At 39.2% G+C, this 21,268-nt stretch overlaps 1 protein-coding gene across 6 annotated transcripts in view; it reads left to right on the forward strand.

Moving 5' to 3' along the window:
• Positions 1 to 21,268, forward strand: part of UBN2 (ubinuclein 2) — a 99,668-nt gene that overhangs the window by 31,055 nt on the left and 47,345 nt on the right. For 5 of the 6 annotated variants that reach the window (XM_063641648.1, XM_055284160.2, XM_063641647.1 and 2 more), the window contains 8 exons: positions 4,608 to 4,678; positions 7,722 to 7,851; positions 10,648 to 10,766; positions 11,606 to 11,719; positions 12,237 to 12,380; positions 14,388 to 14,438; positions 17,598 to 17,640; positions 20,572 to 20,622. In XM_063641648.1, the coding sequence (XP_063497718.1) occupies positions 4,608 to 4,678; positions 7,722 to 7,851; positions 10,648 to 10,766; positions 11,606 to 11,719; positions 12,237 to 12,380; positions 14,388 to 14,438; positions 17,598 to 17,640; positions 20,572 to 20,622 (723 nt within the window). The remainder of the gene's footprint in view (positions 1 to 4,607; positions 4,679 to 7,721; positions 7,852 to 10,647; positions 10,767 to 11,605; positions 11,720 to 12,236; positions 12,381 to 14,387; positions 14,439 to 17,597; positions 17,641 to 20,571; positions 20,623 to 21,268) is intronic. The other variant, XM_055284162.2, reaches the window with a different exon arrangement.

The following is a 21,268-nucleotide window of genomic DNA, read 5'->3' on the forward strand; positions in this document are numbered from 1 at the left end:
TATTTGCTGCACAAACATAGGAATTAATGCTTTTGTTTGTTTTTTTTTCTATGTTTAACACTGATATAATTGCTTTTGTTTTTTAAAGATAAAAATAATAAACTGCAATCCTAACATTTTTGTAACTTTTTATTTGCCATGTTTCTTTTTAGACCTTTCTTTTTTCTTTCTTTCTTTCTTGTTTTTTTTTTTTTTAGTAGAGACGGGGTTTCACCGTGTTAGCCAGGATGGTCTCGATCTCCTGACCTTGTGATCTGCCCGCCTCAGCCTCCCAAAGCGTTGGGATTACAGGCGTGAGCCACCGCACCCGGCGTTTTATTTTATTTATTTATTTATTTTTTAGATGAAGCCTTGCCCCGTTGCCCAGGCTGGAGTGCAGTGGCGTGCTCTGCTTACTGTAACTTCTGCCTCCCAGGTTCAAGAGATTCTCCTGCCTCAGCCTCCTGAGTATCTGGGATTACAGGTGCACACCACCTCCCCCGGCTAATTTTTGTATGTTTAGTAGAGATGGGGTTTCGCTATGTTGGCCAGGCTGGTCTTGAATTCCTGACCTCAGGTGATCTGCCTGCTTTGACCTCCCAAAGTGCTGGGATTACAGTCGTGACCCATTGTGCCCAGCCTAGACCTTTTCTCTTAAATAGAAATAACTGTCTGGGCATGGTGGCACATGCATGTAATCCCAGCACTTTGGGAAGCCAAGGTAGGTGAACCACCTGAGGTTAGGAGTTTGAGACTAGCCTGGTCAATATGCTGAAACCCTGTCTCTACTAAAAATACAAAAAAAAAATTAGGTGGGTGTGGTGGCGCGTGCCTGTAATCCCAGCTACTCGGAGGCTGAGGCAGGAGAATTGCTTGAACCTGGTAGGCAGAGGTTGCAGTGAGCCGAGATGGTGCCACTGCACTCCATCTTGGGTGACAGAGCGAGACTCCGTCTCAAAAAAAAAAAAAAAAACCCAAATAAATAAATAGAAATAACTATAGTGATAACATCAGTAGAGTTGATTCTTTTATTATTAAACAGCAGGATTCACCTGACTCCAGAATTGGTGGCATAGGTTTTTTATTATCCCATGTGGCCCCATCTGTACAATCTTAGTTTCTTTTAGGTTTTAAAAAGTGCTAATGATGTAATTCAGGTTTTTCAAGGTGTAATTATTAATAATAGCTATCGTTTATTTAGCAAGAACCAATCCTGTATGTTCCTTATTTGTAAGATAGGGACTATAACACCAACTTTTTTGGCTGTTACGGAAGTTAAACATGGTGATGAGTATGAAGTCAGACACATGGTAGGCAGTAACGTGCATAGAAAATGAGACATCTGTTTCTGTCTCCTTTCTGTTACCTTGGAAATCACAGCAAGAATTAATAAACCTATGGATAATCAAAATACACAAGACATCCAAAGTATTTGCCTCATTTTGTGAATTTAGGAAGACAAATTATTATATGTATGTATATCAAATATGAAAGAAGGGTATGTATGCTAAATTTCAACACTCTTTAATTGCCTACTTTATGCCAGGTACTAAATTGCATACCAAGGATACAAAGTTAAGTGAATTATAGCCCTACCCTCAAGGAGCTTATTTTTTAGTAAATAAATGTGGAAACAGTATCTTGTTTTTTAAACTGTGGATTGAGACTTACCAATTGGTTGGAAATCACAATAGTAGGTAAAGGCCAGCATTTTTAAAAAATGAAATAAAAATGGTCAGGCACAGTGGCTCACACCTGTAATCCCAGCACTTTGGGAGGCCAAGGTGGGCGGATCACCTGAGGTCGGGAGTTTGAGACCAGCCTAGCCAACATGGTGAAACTCCATCTCTACTAAACATACAAAAATTAGCCCCGCTTGGTGGCGGGTGCCTGTAATCCCAGCTACCTGGGAGGCTGAGGTGGGAGAATCGCTTGAACCCAGGAGGTGGAGGTTGCAGTGAGCATGCCACTGCACTCCAGCCTGGGCAACCAAGCAAGACTCCATCTCAAAAAAAAAAAAAAAGATAGGAATATGTGCTAATACATCAAAAGTAGGTTCCAAAAGTATTGTTGTATGACATGTTTGTTTATATACATGTGTGACTACTGGATGACTAAATCTAATTTTCTATAACTAGGTCATATAAAAAGTCTTAAGGTTATAAAGTTTAAAATTCCATCAGAAATTCTTCTAGGTGTTTTTACTCAAAGGAAATCTATTTTTTATTCACATTAGGGTTTGGTGAGTACTGTATGCATCATGAAGAGATTATAACTTAATTTGCAGTTTGATACCTTTTATGACCTGTGATGATGATTGAATCTAAAAATAGGCAGTACTAATTTATTATTCACATTACTTTTTAAAAAATACTGTTTTTGCCTTCACCAAATCATCAGTTAAATGACCTTTTAAAAAAATCCTTTATTTCGACAGTTGTACTTTCGATTCCGTATTACTTTACTTATTCACTACATGTTTGGCTTTTTAACTTCCTCTTAGAGAGTGCCAACTCTACTGATTTTTTGTTGTTGTTGACTATATCTAAGGTTATTTTTTTCCCCAAAATACAGCATACTGCCTCCAGCCACACATTTCAGCTGGATCATTGACTGTATTCTGGTCAACGATCCTCATGGAATGTAGCTAACTCTATTAATAATTATGATGTCAGTGACTCCTTAAGGACAGAGTCATAGAGTCTGTCTTCTTAGATTCAAGTTAGATATGGCACCAGATTCTTTTGTCTGCTCGTAGAAGTCTGCAACTTCAACGTGGGTTAATGACACGATTTGGACCTTTTTTTTTTTTACCTACACTATTTTTGTTTGTTTTGAGACGGAGTCTTGCGGTGTCCCCAGGCTGGAGTACAGTGGTGCGATCTCAGCTCACTGCAACCTCCACCTCCCTGCAACCTCCGCCTCCCGGGTTCAAGCAGTTCTCCTGCCTCAGCCTCCCAAGTAGCTGGGACTAGAAGGTCCACATGCCACCACACCCAGCTAATTTTTGTATTTTTAGTAGAGATGGGGTTTCACCATGTTCGTTAGGATGGTCTTGGTCTCTTGACCTCATGATCCATCCACCTTGGCCTCCCAAAGTGCTGGGATTACAAGTGTGAGCCACCATGCCTGGCCTACACTATTTTTTAATTGATACATATAAGATGTATATATTTTCGGGGTACATGTCATAATTTGATACATTCATATGATAAAGTCATGGTAATTGAGATAGCCATCACCTTAAATATTTATCTTTATACCAGGAACATTTGAATTATTGTCTTCTAGCTATTTTGAAATGTGCCATCAATTATTTTTAACTGTAGCTACCCTACTGTGACCTATACTATTTCTAAATATCTTTCTATTTGATTCTAAAGACTCTTAACCTTGATGGGAATTTATCTTTTTGTTTTTTCATATTCTTAGGATCACAACTTTTACAGATTTTTAAAATATCGGCCAGGCGCAGTGGCCCACGCCTATAATCCCAGCACTTTGGGAGGCTGAGGCAGGAGATCAAGACTATCCTGGCTAACACAATGAAACCCCATCTCTACTGAAAATACAAAAAATTAGCCAGGCGTGGTGGCACACACGTGTAGTCCCAGCTACTTGGGAGGCTGAGGCAGGAGAATCACCTAAACCCAGGAGGTGGAGGTTGCAGTGAGCTGAGATTGCGCCACTGCACTCCAGCCTGGACAACAGAGTGAGACTGTCTCAAAAAAAAAAAAAAAAAAAAAAAAAAGAAATTTTTGTATTAAGGCTTACAAAAGATAGCCATATTCTAATCCTTGGAATCTGCAAATGTTATTTTATATGGCAAAAGAAGGGTGGAATCTTTGTGTGTGTGATTAAGTTAAGTATCTTGAGATGGGGTTGTTATCCTAGATTAGCCTATGGCCCATAAATGCAATCACTTGTATGCTTAGAAGAGGGAGGCAGAAGGAGGTGTTATACACACAGAGGAGAAGGTAATGTAAAGGGAGAGCCTAGAGGGATTTGAGGTTGGAGTGCTGCGGCTGTGTCTGAAGAATGCTACAGCTGTGTCCAAAGAATGCTGGCAGCCACCAGAAGCTGGAAGAGGCAAGGAACGAGGTCTTCCCTAGACCCTTTGGAGGGACCATGGGCCTGCTGACACCTTCATTTCAGCCCAGTGATACTGACTTTGGACTTTGGACTGAGGAAGGATACATTTCTCTTTTTTCAAGCCATAAAGTTTGTGGTATGGTAGCTGCAGGAAACTTTTACACAATACCCAGCTGAATTTTAATCTCTCAAATGGCTTTGCCTCTCTGTTCATCACAACTCATTTGGTGTTCTACTGATAGGAGATTCTTTTTTTTTTTTCCATTGGATGTTCATCTCAAAGTAATTGTTTATTGCAGCAGGGCACAGTGGTACATACCTGTAATCCCAGCTACTTGGGAAGCTGTAAGGTGGGAGGGTTGCTTGAGCCCAGAAGTTTGATACCAACCTGGGCAACATAGTGAGGCCCTATCTCAAAACAAACAAACAAACAAAAAAAAAAAACAAAAAAAAAGAACCTTTGAACACGTGTCCTAAGAATACAAAATACAGTAATGGCCTATTTTGAATTATGATCATCTTTCTTGTTTCTTTAGGCTGCCAAACTTTTTGATGAAGAAGGAAGGAAAAAATTCTTTACACAGGATATGAATAATATTCTTCTGGAGTAAGTAATTTTCTTTAAAAAAAAAAGAAAACCTTAAGAATGATTCATTAAAAAATGTAATAGGCCTTTGAGATACTGAGTGTTTGGCAAGTCTTGGGCGTGAGTTCTTCCCTTTAAGCCTTACAGCATGTATGATTCACATTTGTTTCTCAGCAAAATTATCTTTCTGTATATATTGGTTTTCCTGGACCACTTAGGATAATCAAAGCTTCCAATAGTTACAACTGCCAGAGCAAGTGACGACTATACAGGTTGGATATTAAGCTAGACTTAAAGTACTTCATATCACCTTATATGAAAGTATCTTTCTGGGAAATGTTAGAGCGTTTATATACAGATTTGGCATGATTTTCCATCTACTTTTATTACTTACAGTGGGGAATAGTAATTCCATTGATATCTAGTGAGGTTAATTATAATTTGTACAAACTTTTATAGTCAAATGGAAAGTAGTTTTATAAAGAAATTGTGGTTGTGAGGTAGGGTAGAGATAATGTAGAGGAGATAGCAGTTAGATTGAGAATAAGAAGGTGAAGGTAGATACATAATATAGATTGTATTTAAATTAGCAAATTTTGTATTTAACTTAGCAATAATTTCGCACTCAGAGTTTGATACTAATGAAGCTGTAGGGTCTAAGGTTGTGGTCAAATAAACTGAACTTATAAACCTTGTCCTTAACTTAGATTTTAACCATCGTTTACTGGAATCAGGTATATAATTGGATGCAGAACTGGGCAAAGCCAGGTGTGGTAGTGCACACCTATCATGTGAGCAACTCAGGAGGCCGAGTTGGGAGGATTCATTAAGCCTGGGAGATTGAGCCTGCAGTGAGCTGTGTTCATGCCACTGTACCCCAACCTGGGTGATAGGGTGAAACTCTGTCTCCCCCCCCAAAAAAAAAACAGAAGGAAAAGGGAAATAAAGGGAAAAGGAAAGTAATATTTATAATACGATGATTCCCATCTTTTAAATATATAATGGAGATAGTTTCTCATGAGATGTGAAGAAAGACAGATTGATCATTGCTTCTGATAATGCTTGTAATTTACTACTGTCTATTATTTTAGAGTGCTTAAAAATAGACTCAGAAAATGTATAACTTAGCCTGCTGCTAGTGTGGTGGCAGAGGAGTTTCTCATTTCTGTTCCTAGTTTAACCAGGAATTTTCAGATGGAGTCTTTCTGCCTGGCAGCCAGGCAAATGCTTTCTATCTACACCACCTCCTTTTACCTAGCTCCCTTTAAAACCCCGGATTCAGTGAACAGTGCAGCCATTACTTGTCAGAGCTGACCCAGATTCCATAGTCAGGGATCTGACCAACTCTTCTTCTTTTTCTTTCCACCTGGGAACCCGAAGTGTGTTCAGGTCCTTCTCTTGTGACTGAGGCTGTTCTTTTTTATTTTGCTCTTCTGTAAAAGGGAACAACTGTTTCTCTCCCAGGAGAGTCAAAAGACCATCCTTGGGACATAGCATCTCAGATAAGCAGAATATCAGCATTCCATTAACAGACTTTCCTGTTTATTCCTCTCATGTCTGTCTTAAAACGAGTCTTCTCATTTTTTGGAGCCCATCTGCTTTTTATTTCACAGAGGGTATGCCTCCAGTTTCACAGGTACTAGTGTTCTGAGTTGAATTTTTTCCCTTTTAGTCACTTTCTTATTCTCTCAGCCTCTTTTTCCACTTTCCTAAACAAACATGTCTTATTTTCTGTATTGAGTTGCCCTTCTAAGAGAATATGGAACATGATTATTTAGAGTAGGAACTCCCATGAAGCTATCCAGTTGTGTTGGTGATGCCTCGCCATTGCTTCCTTATACTAGGGAAAAAAGAGATCAATTTGTTGGAATAGGGAACCCCCCCCCTTTTTTTTTCCTGATTGAATTTGACCCGGATCAGTAAAGATAAAACATGCTGATGATTTCCTTGCCTACTACCTAGAGCAGACGTTGCTCATAAATGTTTTTTTCTTTTTTCTTTTTTGAGACAGGGTGTCACTCTGTTGCCCAGGCTGGAGTAGTGATGTGCTCATGGCTCACTGCAGCTTTGACCTGCTGGGCAATTGCCAGTGGTCCGGGGGGTACTATAGTATCTCTTTGAGGAAAGGAGCTTTTGGTTAATTACAAATTTATTGTGCTTTACCTGAAAACATAGAGTTTGCCCCTGTAACCCAAAAAATATTTCCAGCTTGTTCATGGTTATAGAACCATGAACTAGACTGATAGACTTAAACTAGACTGATAGAATACTTTTTTTTTTTTTTTTGAGACGGAGTCTCGCTCTGTCACCCAGGCTGGAGTACAGTGGTGCAATCTCGGCTCACTGCTAGCTCCGCCTCCCGGGTTCATGCCGTTCTGCCTCAGCCTCTCCGAGTAGCTGGGACTACAGGCACCCGCCACCATGCCCGGCTAATTTTTTTTTTTTGTATTTTTAGTAGAGACGGGGTTTCACCGTGGTCTCGATCTCCTGACCTCAGGATCCACCCACCTCGGCCTCCCAAAGTGCTGGGATTACAAGCATGAGCCACCGCGCCCCGCCAAGAATACTTTTATAGCATTGCTATTTATTGGTATGGGGCTGGGTGCAGTGGCTCACACCTGTAATCCCACACTTCGGGATCAAAGGCCAAGGCGGGTGGATCATCTGAGGTCAGGAGTTCGAGACCAGCCTGGCCAACATGGTGAAACCCCGTCTCTACTAAAAATACAAAAAATTTAGCTGGGCATCGTGGCGGGTGCCTGTAATCCTGGCTACCTGGGAGGCTGAGGCAGGAGAATCGCTTGAACCCAGGAGGTGGAGGTTCCAGTGAGCCAAGACTGCACCATTGCACTCCAGCCTGGGCTACAAGAACAAAACTCTGTCTCTAAATAAATGAATAAATAAACTATTTATTGCTATGGGTTTTTTTTTTTCCTTGAAGAATACTGTTTAGGAAATCATGAAAAGATAAAATGAGAACAAGAACTGGCTTTGCTTTCTTGTCTGTACAATGCCACCTAAAATAAATTTTATACTATTCATTGTTGCTAACTTTTTTGGCCAGCATTGAGTTACAGCTACAAGAACTAGGCCCTGTCATTCGCAGTGGTGTCTACTCCCACCTTGAAGCTTTTGTGCCATGCAATAAAGAAACACTAGTAAAACGTCTGAAGAAGTTACATCTCAATGTCCAGGTAAGAGGAAGAACAATAATATCTACATCTTGGGTTTCATAACCTGTAAAGATACTTGTTTCTGTTTGGGGCCTTTGCACATTAATAGATTTATAGTCATATTGTATGTATTTAATAACCATGGGAGGTTATTAAAAGTATGTTGGATCCCCTGAAAAATAATTGCGTCTTCAACAATTGTTAAGTTTAGATGAGAAATGTTTTCTACGGCATAGATTGCTGGATGTAAGTTAATATAGTAGGTATGCTCTGACAAACAGTATTTTTTAATATAAGTACTCACCTTTTTTTTTTTTTTTTCCTTTTGATACAGGGTCTTGCCCTGTTGCCCAGGCTGGAGTGCCGTGGCGTGAACATGGCTGTCACTGCAGCCTTAACCTCCTGGGCTCAAGCAGTCCTCCCACCTCAGCCTCCCAAGTAGCTAGGACTGCAGGCTGGTGTCATCACGCCTGGCCATTTTTTAATTTTTTTCTGTAGGGACAGGGTCTCACTATGTTGCCGAGGCTGGTCTTGAATCCCTGGCATGTTTGAAGTTATTTAATATCCCTTTGGCTATGGAAGAAAGATATCTTATCCTTGTTTTTCTTTATATGGTTTTATCACATATATTTGTATCCCTAAACATTATATTTAGTTTTGCATATTTTTGAGCTTCATATATATAAAGAAATACTGTCTGCTTTCTTCTGTAGCTTGTAATGCTCAATATTGTGCACCTGAGATTCATCTTACGTCTACATATAGCAGAAATACTTTTTTTTTTTTTTTTGAGACAGTCTCACTCAGCCCAGGCTGGAGTGCAGTGGCGCGATCTCAGCTCACTGCAACCACCATCTCCTGGGTTCAAGCAATTCTCCTGTCTCAGCCTCCCGAGTAGCTGGGATTACAGGCACCCGCCATCATGCCCAGCTAGTTTCGTATTTTAGTAAAGATGGTCTCCATGTTGGCCAGGCTGGGGTCTTGAATTCCTGACCTCAGGTGATCCGCCCAGCTCGGCCTCCCAAAGTGCTAGGATTACAGGCGTGAGCCACCGTGCCCGGCCAGAAATACATTCATTTTTTACTGCTGGGTACACAGTGTTCCATTGTGTGAATATTCCCAATTAATTTGTCCATTTTACTATTTATGGATATTTGGGTTGTTTTCAGGCAGATAGTCTAAGCTAAATAATTCTTCAAAGTAATTGAAGAATTACTTTGTAATCATCTAGGAACCAGTAATCATCTAGGAACCATGATACTGGATGTTCACTTTTTAATTTTTTTTTTTGAGACAGAGTTTCACTCTTGTTGCCCAGGCTGGAGTGCAATGGCGCAATCTCGGCTCACCACAACCTCCACCTCCCAGGTTCAAGTGACTATCCTGCCTCAGCCTCCTGACTAGCTGGGATTACAGGCATGCGCCACCACGCCCAGATAATTTTGTATTTTTAATAGAGACAGAGTTTCTCCATGTTTAGTAGAGACGGTTCTCCATTCTCCAGGCTGGTCTCGAACTCCTGACCTCAGGTGATCTGCCTGCCTTGGCCTCCTAAAGTGCTAGGATTACAGGCGTGAGCCACTGTGCCTGGCCAGATGGTCACATTTTTAAACAAAGGATTTTGTCATATGTGCTATAATATTTATTTACTGGTGTTCATGGAATAGGTTAATATATACATTTTTAAACATAGGATTTTATGTTATATGTGCTGTAATATTTACTGGTGTTCATGGAGTAGGTTAATATGCTTATTTGTAATGTTTGTGTTTTAAAAATCTTTTCTTTACCAAAAATCACATTTTAAAAACAGTTGTTTTGGCTGGGTGGCTTATGCCTGTAATCCGAGCACTTTGGGAGGCCAAGGCAGGCAGATCACTTGATGCCAGGAGTTCGAGACCAGCCTGGCCAACATGGCAAAACTCTGTCCTACTAAAAATAGAAAAATTAGTTGGATGTGGTGGCACACACCTGTAGTCCCAGCTACTCAGGTGGCTGAGGCACGATAATCACTTGAACCCAGAAGGCGGAGGTTGCAGTGAGCCAAGATGGTGCCACTGCACTCCAGCCTGTGTGACAGCGAGACTCTGTCTCCAAAAAAAAAAAAAAATTGTTCAGTGAAGAAAAGTCTTATAATATTTCTGCATCTATGATGGTGATAAAAGTATGTTTTAAGTAGTTACATATATATGGTTGCTTGCAAGATGAAAGTAATAAATTGGTTGATTAAAACTGTCAGATGCAAACCTACTTTCTTTTTTGCCCTGAAAACCCACGTGAATAAGAGTTTTTGGGTTCCTTTCACTTTGGCCTTGACCTTGCATTTTTACTTGCAGCCTGAGTCAGAATTACTAACCATAACTGAGAGAACAGGATACCAACATCTGGTTGGTAGTCACCCAAACCAAACACATGTCTTCGTGTTCCAGAGCAGTGTCTCTTCTTAGGGTACTGGTTTCCCATCATAATGGAGATTAACCAGCAGTAGTCTATACAAGTAGAATACAGTGATTTTGTTTTCTGTATGAAAGTGTCCACGGGACATTTTTAAGAGTGTAACGGAACACTATTAATAATTCTGCTGGGCGACAGGGAAAAACTGGGACTCTTCTTGGCTAACTGGAAAATGTCATTCTAATTTTGTATCCAGTGTATCTTACGAAAAGTCAGTGCTGTAGAAGAAATGCCCATATTTAGATATGCTAATATTTCAAATCTATAGTTGGTATCTAAAACATAAATTTTATCTTTTGAGGACCTGCTTACAAGATTTTGTAAATATGTCTGATAAAATTTCTAGTATGTTTTTCTTTTTAGGATGATCGTTTAAGAGAACCTCTGCAAAAACTGAAACTGGCTGTTAGCAATGTCATGCCTGAACAGCTATTTAAATACCAGGAGGACTGCCAGGCTCGTAGTCAAGCTAAGTGTGCCAAGTATGTATCTCTTCTATTTGGACTGGCTTTTGCATTTGAGAAGTGTGTGTACATATGTATGTATGTATGTATGTATGTATGTATTTTGAGACAGAATCTCAGTCTGTTGCCCAGGCTGGAGTGGAGTGGTACGATTTCAGCTCAGTACAACCTCTGCCTCCCAGGTTCAAGCGATTCTCCTGCCTCAGCCTCACAAGTAACTGGGATTACAGGCACGTGCCACCACACTAGGCTAATTTTTGTATTTTTAATAGGGACAGGGTTTCACCATGTTGGCCAGGCTGGTCTCAAACTCCTGACTTCAGGTGATCCACCTGCCTTAGCCTCCCAAAGTGCTGGGATTACAGGCGTGGGCCACTGCACCTGGACATGCATTTGAGAAGTACTTTTAGCTGTTCTGATGTTAAGTGGACCTCATTCTCAAGTAGAAATCCACATATACTGCTGACATGATATAATTGAGTATTTTGTAAATGGCACTCAGTTGCTTTGCAGTCAGAGACAAAAGGTGTCTGTTGATTGATTGTATGGAGGTGATCAAGCAAGAGCTGACACTGGTGAGAGATTTCACAACCCCAGCTTGACTGACTGTGGTTGAACGCAAGTATTTTCTGACCTAAAAGATAAAAGTTGGTGCCTTTACATTATAATCAAAAGTCCTTATTTACCAAACTACTTTATAACTCCTTTCAAATTTGAAGTATTATGTGGAAAGGTAGATTTCGTCTTTACCCTCTCTTTTAACATTCAGTTAAGCAATTCAACAAGTATTTATGGAGCATATTATATAGGCAGTGTTGGGTTAAAAGTTTGTTTTGTAAAGTGTTTTTCATTTTTAGATTGCAGACAGATGAAGAACGAGAAAAAAATGGATCTGAAGAGGATGATGATGAGAAACCAGGAAAACGTGTCATAGGACCAAGAAAGAAATTCCACTGGGATGACACCATCAGGTAAGATTTAATTAGTTTTCACTTTTAATATATAATGCAGAAGTAAGATTCCTCATTTAAAAAAAAATCTATAATAAATATAAAACTAGATTGGAAGCAACCAAAGATTAGTGTGTAGGAAAAAATTATTCAAGAGAAGATTAATTGGGCTCTAATATCCTCAGAGTATTATTGCTTTTATTTTCATATACACTGTAATACTTTTTATAAACTAATCTAATAATGGAGTAAGTCATACTGGTTTCAGAAGGTGAAATACTTTCAACATATTTCTTCTTTAGCCATCTTTCTCAATAGTATTTCTATACCCCAAGTAGAGAACCATCCCTTTCAATCTTTGGTGCTTTGATTAAAGATATCAAAGGAAATTGTTTCATATTGCGGGTTTGACTGTGGTGCAATGAATGATATATGTTGGAAATTGTTTGTTATTTTCTGAATTTTTCACATAATCTGTATTATTGCTGCCAAATGTATGTTCTAAAAAAGTTTCAAATTTAATTTTCAATCTGTTTAGAACTTTGTTATGTAACCTTGTTGAGATCAAATTGGGATGCTATGAGTTAGAACCAAATAAAAGCCAGTCTGCTGAAGATTATCTTAAGTCTTTTATGGAGACAGAAGTGAAGCCCCTGTGGCCTAAGGGCTGGATGCAGGCAAGGTAAGAAATGTGACTTACTGGATTTTATTTTATTTTATTATTATTGCTGTTATTAAAGATACACATACACATACGTGACATTGATTTTGCTAAGAACCTAATATATTCAGCATGCTGTCTAGTCATCTCAGATGATCCTTGCTTTGAAAACCTTAAGCACTTAAATGACAAAACAGTCATGCACACACAGAGATAGATGTAAAGGTGATATTTTACTTAACTTTTTTTTTTTAAACACCCAAATTTGCTAGTAGAGAAAAAGAGAGGAGGGAAGACTCCCAAATGGTTATGAAGTTTGGGAGAGGAGCTTCATATGGGTAACATGAAGATAAGGAAACTAATACGGGATTAGAACATAGGAAAAGAGACACAGCCTTAGATTCTATTGAAAATAGTCAGTGTAGAGGCCGGGCGTGGTGGCTTATGCCAGTCCCAGCACTTTGGGAGGCCAAGGCAGGCGGATCACCTGAGGTCGGGAGTTCAAGACCAGCCTGACAAACATGGAGAAACCTCATCTCTACTAAAAATTCAAAATTATCCAGGCGTGGTGGCACATGCCTGTTATCCCAGCTACTTGGGAGGCTGAGGCAGGAGAATCACTTGAACCCCGGAGGTGGAGGTTGTGGTGAGCCGAGATCACACCATTGCACTCCATCCTGGGCAACAAGAGCAAAACTCTGTCTCAGAAAAAAAAAAGAAAAAGAGAAAAGAAAATAGTCAGTGTCGGCCGGGCACAGTGGCTCACGCTTGTAATCCCAGCACTTTGGGAGGCCGAGGCAGGGGGATCACGAGGTCAGGAGATCGAGACCACGGTGAAACCCCGTCTCTACTAAAAATACAAAAAATTAGCCGGGCGTGGTGGCGGGCGCCTGTAGTCGCAGCTACTCGGAGAGGCTGAGGCAGGAGAATGGCGTGAACCCGGGAGGCGGAGCTTGAAGTGAGCCGAGATCGTGCCACTGCACTCCAGCCTGGGTGACAGAGCGAGACTCCGTCTCAAAAAAAAAAAAAAAAGAAAATAGTCAGTGTAGGCCAGGTGCAGTGGCTCACACCTGTAATCTCAGCACTTTGGGAGGCCAAGGTGGGAGGATCACTTTGAGCCCCAGGAGTTTGAGACCAGTCTCAAAAAATAAGTAAATAAATAAGAAGATCAGTGTAGAGAGATACCTCAAGAAACAAAGAGTCGCTCTGTTTAAAGTCTCAAGGATTAAGAATGTGGCCCATTGTGGTGGCTCACACCTGTAATAGCAGCACTTTGGGAGGCTGAGGCTGGCGGATCACCTGAGGTCCAGAGTTTGAGACCAGCCTGGCCAGCATGGTGAAACCCTGTATCTACTAAAAATACAAAAATTAGCTGGGCGTGGTGGTGGGCACCTGTAATCCCAGCTATGCAGGAGGCTGAGGCAGGAGAATCACTTGAACCCAGGAGGCAGAGGTTACAGTGAGCCGAGATTGCACCGTTGCACTCCACCTGGGCAACAAGAGCAAAACTCTGTCTCAAAAAAAAAAAAAAGAGTTAAGTAAAAATTAATAAACTTGGCTAGTTCAACCCATGATCTTAAATTGCTCCATCTTCTATCAACAGAAAAGATCTGTTGGCCAGGTGTGGTAGCTCACCCCTGTAATCTCAGCACTTTCGGAGGCCAAGGGCCACAGTGAGAGGATTGCTTGAGGCCAGGGGTTCAAGACCAGCCTGGGCAGCATAGTGAGACCCCTGACTCTGCAAAAAGTTTTAAAAATTAGCTGGGCGTGGTGTCATACACCTGTAATTCCAGCTTCTTTGAAGGCTGAGTTGGAAGGACCATTTGAGCCCAGGAGACCTAGGTTATAGTGAGCTATGAATAAAACTCTCCATAAAATAGATTATTGAGTATACTGTACCATTATAACTTTTACTTGGTAAATAAGCAGTAATAGTCTATTGAAAATTAAATTACTTTAAAAAATAAAACAATTATGTTATTATCTGCTATAAAGAAAATAATAATTTTGTTCTTTAAATTTTTCCAGAATGCTTTTTAAGGAAAGCCGGAGTGTTCATAATCATCTTACTTCTGCTCCGTGAGTAAATGCAGACCCCAGATTGCTTCATTTATTCACATTATGTGCTTTAGTGAACAAAAGTATCATTTATTAAATGCTAGTTGGAATAGGACTTAAAAAGATCATTTTGACCATTGACTATTTAGACTTCTGAACACATTTATCTATTGAAATAATTGTCAGGCTACTCTCTAAACACCTACTAAATCCACACTGTGACACATAATGGCCTGGGATTCCGGTAGTAGGGAAGCGTGAAGGCTCAGGGGTTTTCCTTTGTTTCTGGGCCTTCTACCTGCCAGTCTTTTTCTCCACCTCCTAACGTCCATCTGCATTTGTAATCTACAGCCCTCTGTGTCCTGAGTTTACCAGAACAGATCCATATGCACACCCACCCTTGCTGCACTGCAGAGTGTTTTATTCCACAAAATTAACCTATTCTTGAGGTCTTCTGTTCAAAACTGGATATTTCCTTAGTGATGTGATTACTAGAGAAAGCTTTTATCCCCCCAACATACAACAAAAAGGCAAGTTTTTTCTGTGGTCACCTTTTTGGTTGAATATTGGTCAATTCCAGAACAGTTTTATTTTTCCCTACAACTTAGGGCTACTTCTCTGTAGCCTGCAAGGGTGGCATTAAGGGTTATTAAAGCCAGGCACAGTGGCTCGCTTCTGTAATCCCAGCACTTTGGGAGGCTGAGGCGGGTGGATCGCTTGAGCCCAGCAGTTTGAGACTGGCCTGGGCAACATGGCGAAACTCCATCTCTATAAAAACTACAAAAATTAGCCAGGCATGGTGTGTGTGCCTGTAGTCCCAGCTACTCAGGAGGCTGAGGTGGGAGGATGGCTTATGCCAGGGAGGCAGAGGTTGTAGTAAGTGGAGATCATGCCACTGCCCTCCAGCCTGGGGGACAGAGCAGACTTTGTTTCCAGAAAAAAAAAGGGGGTTATTAAAATATAAAATTAGCAAGTTACTGAGAATTTACTGAACACTCTAATTCAATATTCTGCTGAGAGGTCTGTTTAATATCTTTTGGGCAACATTATAAAATTCGTACTCTCCTTGTATGCAGTTATATAGGAATTTTTTAGTTTTTAGGAAGAACACTTCATTACTACAATTGACCCTTGGAACAACACGTGAGTTAGGGATTTCACCCCCTCATCCCACACAGAAATCCACGTGTAACTTTCAACTCTCCCAAAACTTCACTGCTAATAGCCTACTGTTGACCTGAAGCCTTACTGATAACATAAATAGGTCATGAACACATTGTATGTGTTTTATGTACAGTATACTATATTCTTACAATAAAGTAAGCTAAAGAAAAGAAAATGTTAATAAGAAAATCATAAGGAAGAGAAATTGTATTTACTATTCATTAAGTGGAAGTGAATCATCATAAAGGTCTTCATCCTCGGGTCAACTGTATATCAGAAATGCGTTGAGTTGGTTGTGGTTTTTGGTTCTTACTGGTTTTTTTAGTATAAATTCTAAGTAGTTTGGTTTCATATATTACAAGTTTACTTTGTTGCAAGAGTTTTTGTTGTCTTTGAAATAAATTTTATATACATATGTATATGTTTGTGTCAGTAGTATTTTTGCCTTTAATTTCCCTATACAGTAGTCCCCCTTATCCTCAGATGATATACTCCAAGATGCCTGCAGTAGATGCCAAAACTGCAGACAGTACTGAACCCTACATAGACTATTTTTTCCTATACATACATTCCTATAATAGATTTTAGTTTACAAATTAGGCACAGTAAAAGATTAACAACAACAATAATAAAAGAGAACAGTTTAACAGTATAGTATAATAAAAGTTATGTGAATGTGGTTTATCTCTATTTCTGGAATTTTCCATTTAATGTTTTCAGACCTCAGTTGACCACAGGCAACTGAAACCGCAGAAATTGAAAACTGTGGATAAGGGGGGCTACTGTAGTTCTAAAGCCATATATGCATTACAATTCAGGTACAAATAATGCATTCCTTTAATTCTAAAGGTGTTTACAAAAGATGTCTCCCTCTCTGTCTCTCTGGCTTTTTTTTTTTTTTTTTTTTGAGATGGAGTCTTGCTCTGTCGCCCAGGCTGGAGTGCAGTGGCACGATCTCGACTCACTGCACCCAGGTTCAAGCAATTCTCTTGCCTCAGCCTCCTGAGTAGCTGGGACTACAGGCGTGTGCCACCAAGCCCGGCTAATTTTTGTATTTTTAGTAGAGACAGGGTTTCAACATGTTGGCCAGGCTGGTCTCAAACTCCTGGCCTCACGTGATCCGCCTGCCTCAGCCCAAAGTGCTAGGATTACAGGCATGAGCCACTGCACCCAGCCTCCTCCTCCCTTTTTTTAAATAGCTTCATTATTATCATTAACTTTGTGTTTTGTTTAACTTTGTGTTTTGTTTTATACCAGAAAGTAGGAATCTATGGGATAAGTGGGCCTAGAGGTCGTTTCCCTAAATGGCCTTCATCAAAAAAAACTCAGAAAATTACTGTTGCCTAAATGAAGTTGTAAATTGACAGTTTTAATCAAGATTCTTGTTAATCTAATTGATGACATTTTAGCCAAGTGAAGTAGACAAGGTGAAGTATTTTAGCTTGTCAACACTTTAATTGTTCAACAAACATTTGAATACTTTGACTTACTGTGGAACTCGTTCGTTTTTTCATCTTCAAACTTTATCATAGTTTTCCAAAAGTTCCAGGATTCCATAGTAATTTTTCTTGCCCTTTTTCTCCCTGTCATTTTGACATTTTTTATTTGAATTTTTACATTACAAAAATTTTTCTTTGAAAGCTCAGGGGTTTTTTTGTTTTGGTTAAGTTAAATCACATTCACAGCTTCTTGGCATGGTTTAATTTGAGCCTGAAGTTCCTTGAAGCTCTTTTTTTGGGGGGGTTATTTTATAGCTTATTTACATTTAATTTTTTAAAAGTTGTATTATTTACGTTTCATGGTTTACTAGTTGTTTGGCCTTTCAATTAATCTGAATTGGGGAAAATGTTGCTACATACTTCGTATAAACTGAGCACTTAAATACAGTTCCTTCAAAGAGCTTTCCAAATGGCAGAAGGAATTATTTACCACATAATTACAAAGCTATATATTATAACTTTCTAATGAGCAATATAACTGCTACTGAAATAGCCTTTTAAAATCTTTTTATCTTAGGGCAAAGAAAAAGGTGATTCCTGCACCTAAACCTAAAGTAAAGGTAAGTATTGAAACAAAATATTTAATTAGTTATAGTTGGTGAATGTTGAAATACATTCCTAAGATGAAAAAGATGTATTTAGCAGAGGTCAGTAGGCACTATAAGATAGATGTTTTCAACTTCATAATAATCTTAGTACTTCTGTATTTGGGAGAATAGATTCCTGTGTAGCAGTGGGAAATATGCATACACCAATTGTAAAGCTTAACTCTATTAATACTTGGAAATGCTAGGTAAAATATAACAAATATTCTTTCATAGCATAGGTGAGATTGAAAATACGTAAGAAAGGCCGGGCGCGGTGGCTCACGCTTGTAATCCCAGCACTTTGGGAGGCCGAGGCGGGCGGATCACGAGGTCAGGAGATCGAGACCACGGTGAAACCCCGTCTCTACTAAAAATACAAAAAATTAGCCGGGCGTGGTGGCGGGCGCCTGTAGTCTCAGCTACTCGGAGAGGCTGAGGCAGGAGAATGGCGTGAACCCGGGAGGCGGAGCTTGCAGTGAGCCGAGATCGTGCCACTGCACTCCAGCCTGGGCGACAGAGCGAGACTCCGTCTCAAAAAAAAAAAAAAAAAAAAAAAAAAAAAAAAAAAAAAAAGAAAATACGTAAGAAAAATTCATAAGACCAAAACCAAAAAAGGAGCTGACAGTGTTAATCTGTCGCTTAAACTTTGGTTGCCCTTGGAGGCATTTGGCACTTTCTACCCATCACTTTATGGTTTCTTTTTACGTTTCTTCTCAGAGCATAGCAGTTAGGGTTTTCTTGGGCTTGTGCAGGTTAAAACTTGGGATGAAATCTGCATAAAGCTGGACCTTCAAACAATAACATCTTTAGTAAAAGAGAGGACTAGAAAAAAATCCAGCCACCCACAGAGACATTAAGTGGCTGTCTTGGACTGGGTTCTGGTTTGGGGGAAGAATGTCCTTGCTGAAAAATTTTCTTGGCTTAGGAATTTAAGTTACACTACCTCTACAATCTGAGAAAAACCCAAGCTGAAAAAGTAACTTAGTTACTGGATTAGTAGTAACCTGGGGCCACTGGCAAAAGCAAATTCTCTCTGGTATAATGTTCCTGCTTCAGAGGCCTCAAAGTCCTTCCTCCTATAAACCATGTCAGACCTGAGCTTACAGTCTGAAATACAGAATACATGAGAGAATAAGTTACGATGAGTGAGAGTCAGTAGGAACAATAAACAGCAGTTAGATCCCTAAGATGGACAAGTAGTACATTTATGGAATTTAGTACATAAAATAATTTTACTTAAAAATGTTTAATATTTAGAGAAATAGAAAAGGGAATAAAAAATATCCTATCAAAATAAACAAAGTAGATTTGAAAGAGAATCAAGATATAACCTCCAGAAGTAAAAACTGTAATGATTTGAAATTAAAATTTTAATGAAAGCTCATACCCTTTAGGTTTTACACTTTGCTCCATAGCCTTTGTCTCTTTGGTTTGTTGTTGTTGTTGTTGTTGTTTTTAATAGATGAGGTTCTTTGCTTATAAGATTGTGGCCAGATGGTCAATATATATTATTCTGTGGCCTTCCTGACTTTTTTGGTGTTAGAGCCTCTTTAAATGCAGGGTAAATAGTCTTCTTTTTCTTTTTTTTTTTTTTTTTCTTTTGGAGACAGAGTCTCGCTCTGTTGCCTAGGCTGGAGTGCAGTGGTGCGATCTCGGCTCACTGCAACCTCCGCCTCCCAGGTTCAAGCGATTCTCCTGCCTCAGTCTCCTGAGTAGCTGGGATTACAGGCGCGCACCACCATGCCTGGCCAATTTTTATATTTTTAGTAGAGACGGGGTTTCACCATGTTGGTCAGGCTGGTCTTGAACTCCTGACCTCGTGATCCACCCGCCTTGGCCTCCCAAAGTGTTGGGATTACAGGCGTGAGCCACCACACCCAGCCAGTCCTCTTTTTCTTAATAGCCTACTTTGTCTTCTGATCCAAATAATATTGAGCCAAGCTTTCATTAAATCTGTTGAATTTAGACATTGTTTTGACACTTGACTTTATTAGAATACTAAAGTCTTAATACCCTCCATAAAGGATTGGTTACATTTGATACATCTATGATTAATAGAATAATAGGATAGGAAATTTGTTAAATTCTAATAGTGTTGTGTTAGGATGATATGGGGGAGTCATCAGTTTTTTTGTTTCCTTCTCTATGATTAAATTACTTTTTTCATTTTCCCAAAATGGAAAAGCTATATTGTTGATGTGGTTTTTTTCTACTGTAACTCCCCGTACTGTTTCTAGTTATAAAGGTAAGATAAGGAAATGACTACAATAGAAAATGCAAATAACCCAGAAAAGTAAGGAGAAAAGTAAAAGTATCTATAAATTTCTCCTCAGTCAGAGAGTAAAAGCTCTTAGCTTTCTAAGACACATCTTCCTTCCCTTCTTCTGAAACTCTGTTCCTCCCTCCCTCCCTTCCATTCATCCATCCATCTATCCAGTCAGCTATCTATTTATTTAGTCTCTTATATAAATGGGATAACCTGCTTTTTTGACTCAGTTATATGTCCTGAACAATTTTCTCTGCCAGTATAAATCTTCACAGTATTCTATTGGAGTGGATTTAATGTTTTTATAAATAAAAATTAATCAAAAAGTTATTTTAAAACAGCAGTTTTATACTAGTAATACTTCCAACATTTGGATACATTTCCTACCCTTTATTCTGTACTTTTTATAATGGAATTTTCACTAATCATGTGAGTGGATGGCATATCAAAACAAACATGTTTCATCTGCATTACCCATTCTTCTTAGCAAACATTTGTGACCTTAATGCAGTTACACTTGTACTTCTAATAGGTACTGAGTTTTTTAATCAGGGGTTTTAGAATAAAAGCTTAGAAAAAATACTAAGGAAGTTAGAGTGTAACAGTATTCTTAACAGCTTGCTTATGTAATACCTTAGGAGGTGATGGTAAAGACCCTTCCTCTCCATTCTTTCCCCACTATGCTTAAGGTAAGTGCTATGGTTGTATAAATCAGTACGTAATATAACACTTTAGGTTTGTTTGGGTTTGTTTAAGAAACTAATTGAAGAGACTTTGATATGACTTTTATGTAATAGGCTTTTGCTTCTCAATCTTAAAATGAGTCAAATACTTTATCTTTAAAAATAAATAGTTGCTTTTTAATTATTTTGCTCTTTGAATATTATAAACTGTGCTCTAGTTCTTTTTCTTAAATATTAAGAAGGTTGATTATTTGAGAAACAGACTAACAACTCTTAGGTATTCAGAGTTGTAATTCTTAATATCCTTGTTTTCTTAGCATAGAGCCCTGTTCACAGCGGACACTTAGTGGATATATTGAATAAATGACAAATGAATAATTTACAAGCAAATTACAGATTCACCATAATAAATAGCGTAATTTATTTGTGCTTGGATTGAATCATCTGCCACTTTGACGTACCAGTTTTTCTATGTACTGGCTGTAGGGTAGCTGCAGGACAGGGCATACAAAGAGGCAGAAATGCATGGAAGCAGAAAGTGAAGGTCAGCCTCCTAGCAAACCATCCCAGACGAGAAGGAGAGAGTCTTAATATAAAGGCAGAATTTCCTCTGAGTGCAGGGGAATAAAAAGATAATAATCTGAACGATGGA

This window comes from Symphalangus syndactylus, chromosome 6 (genome assembly GCF_028878055.3).
Source record: "Symphalangus syndactylus isolate Jambi chromosome 6, NHGRI_mSymSyn1-v2.1_pri, whole genome shotgun sequence".
NCBI lineage: Eukaryota > Metazoa > Chordata > Mammalia > Primates > Hylobatidae > Symphalangus > Symphalangus syndactylus.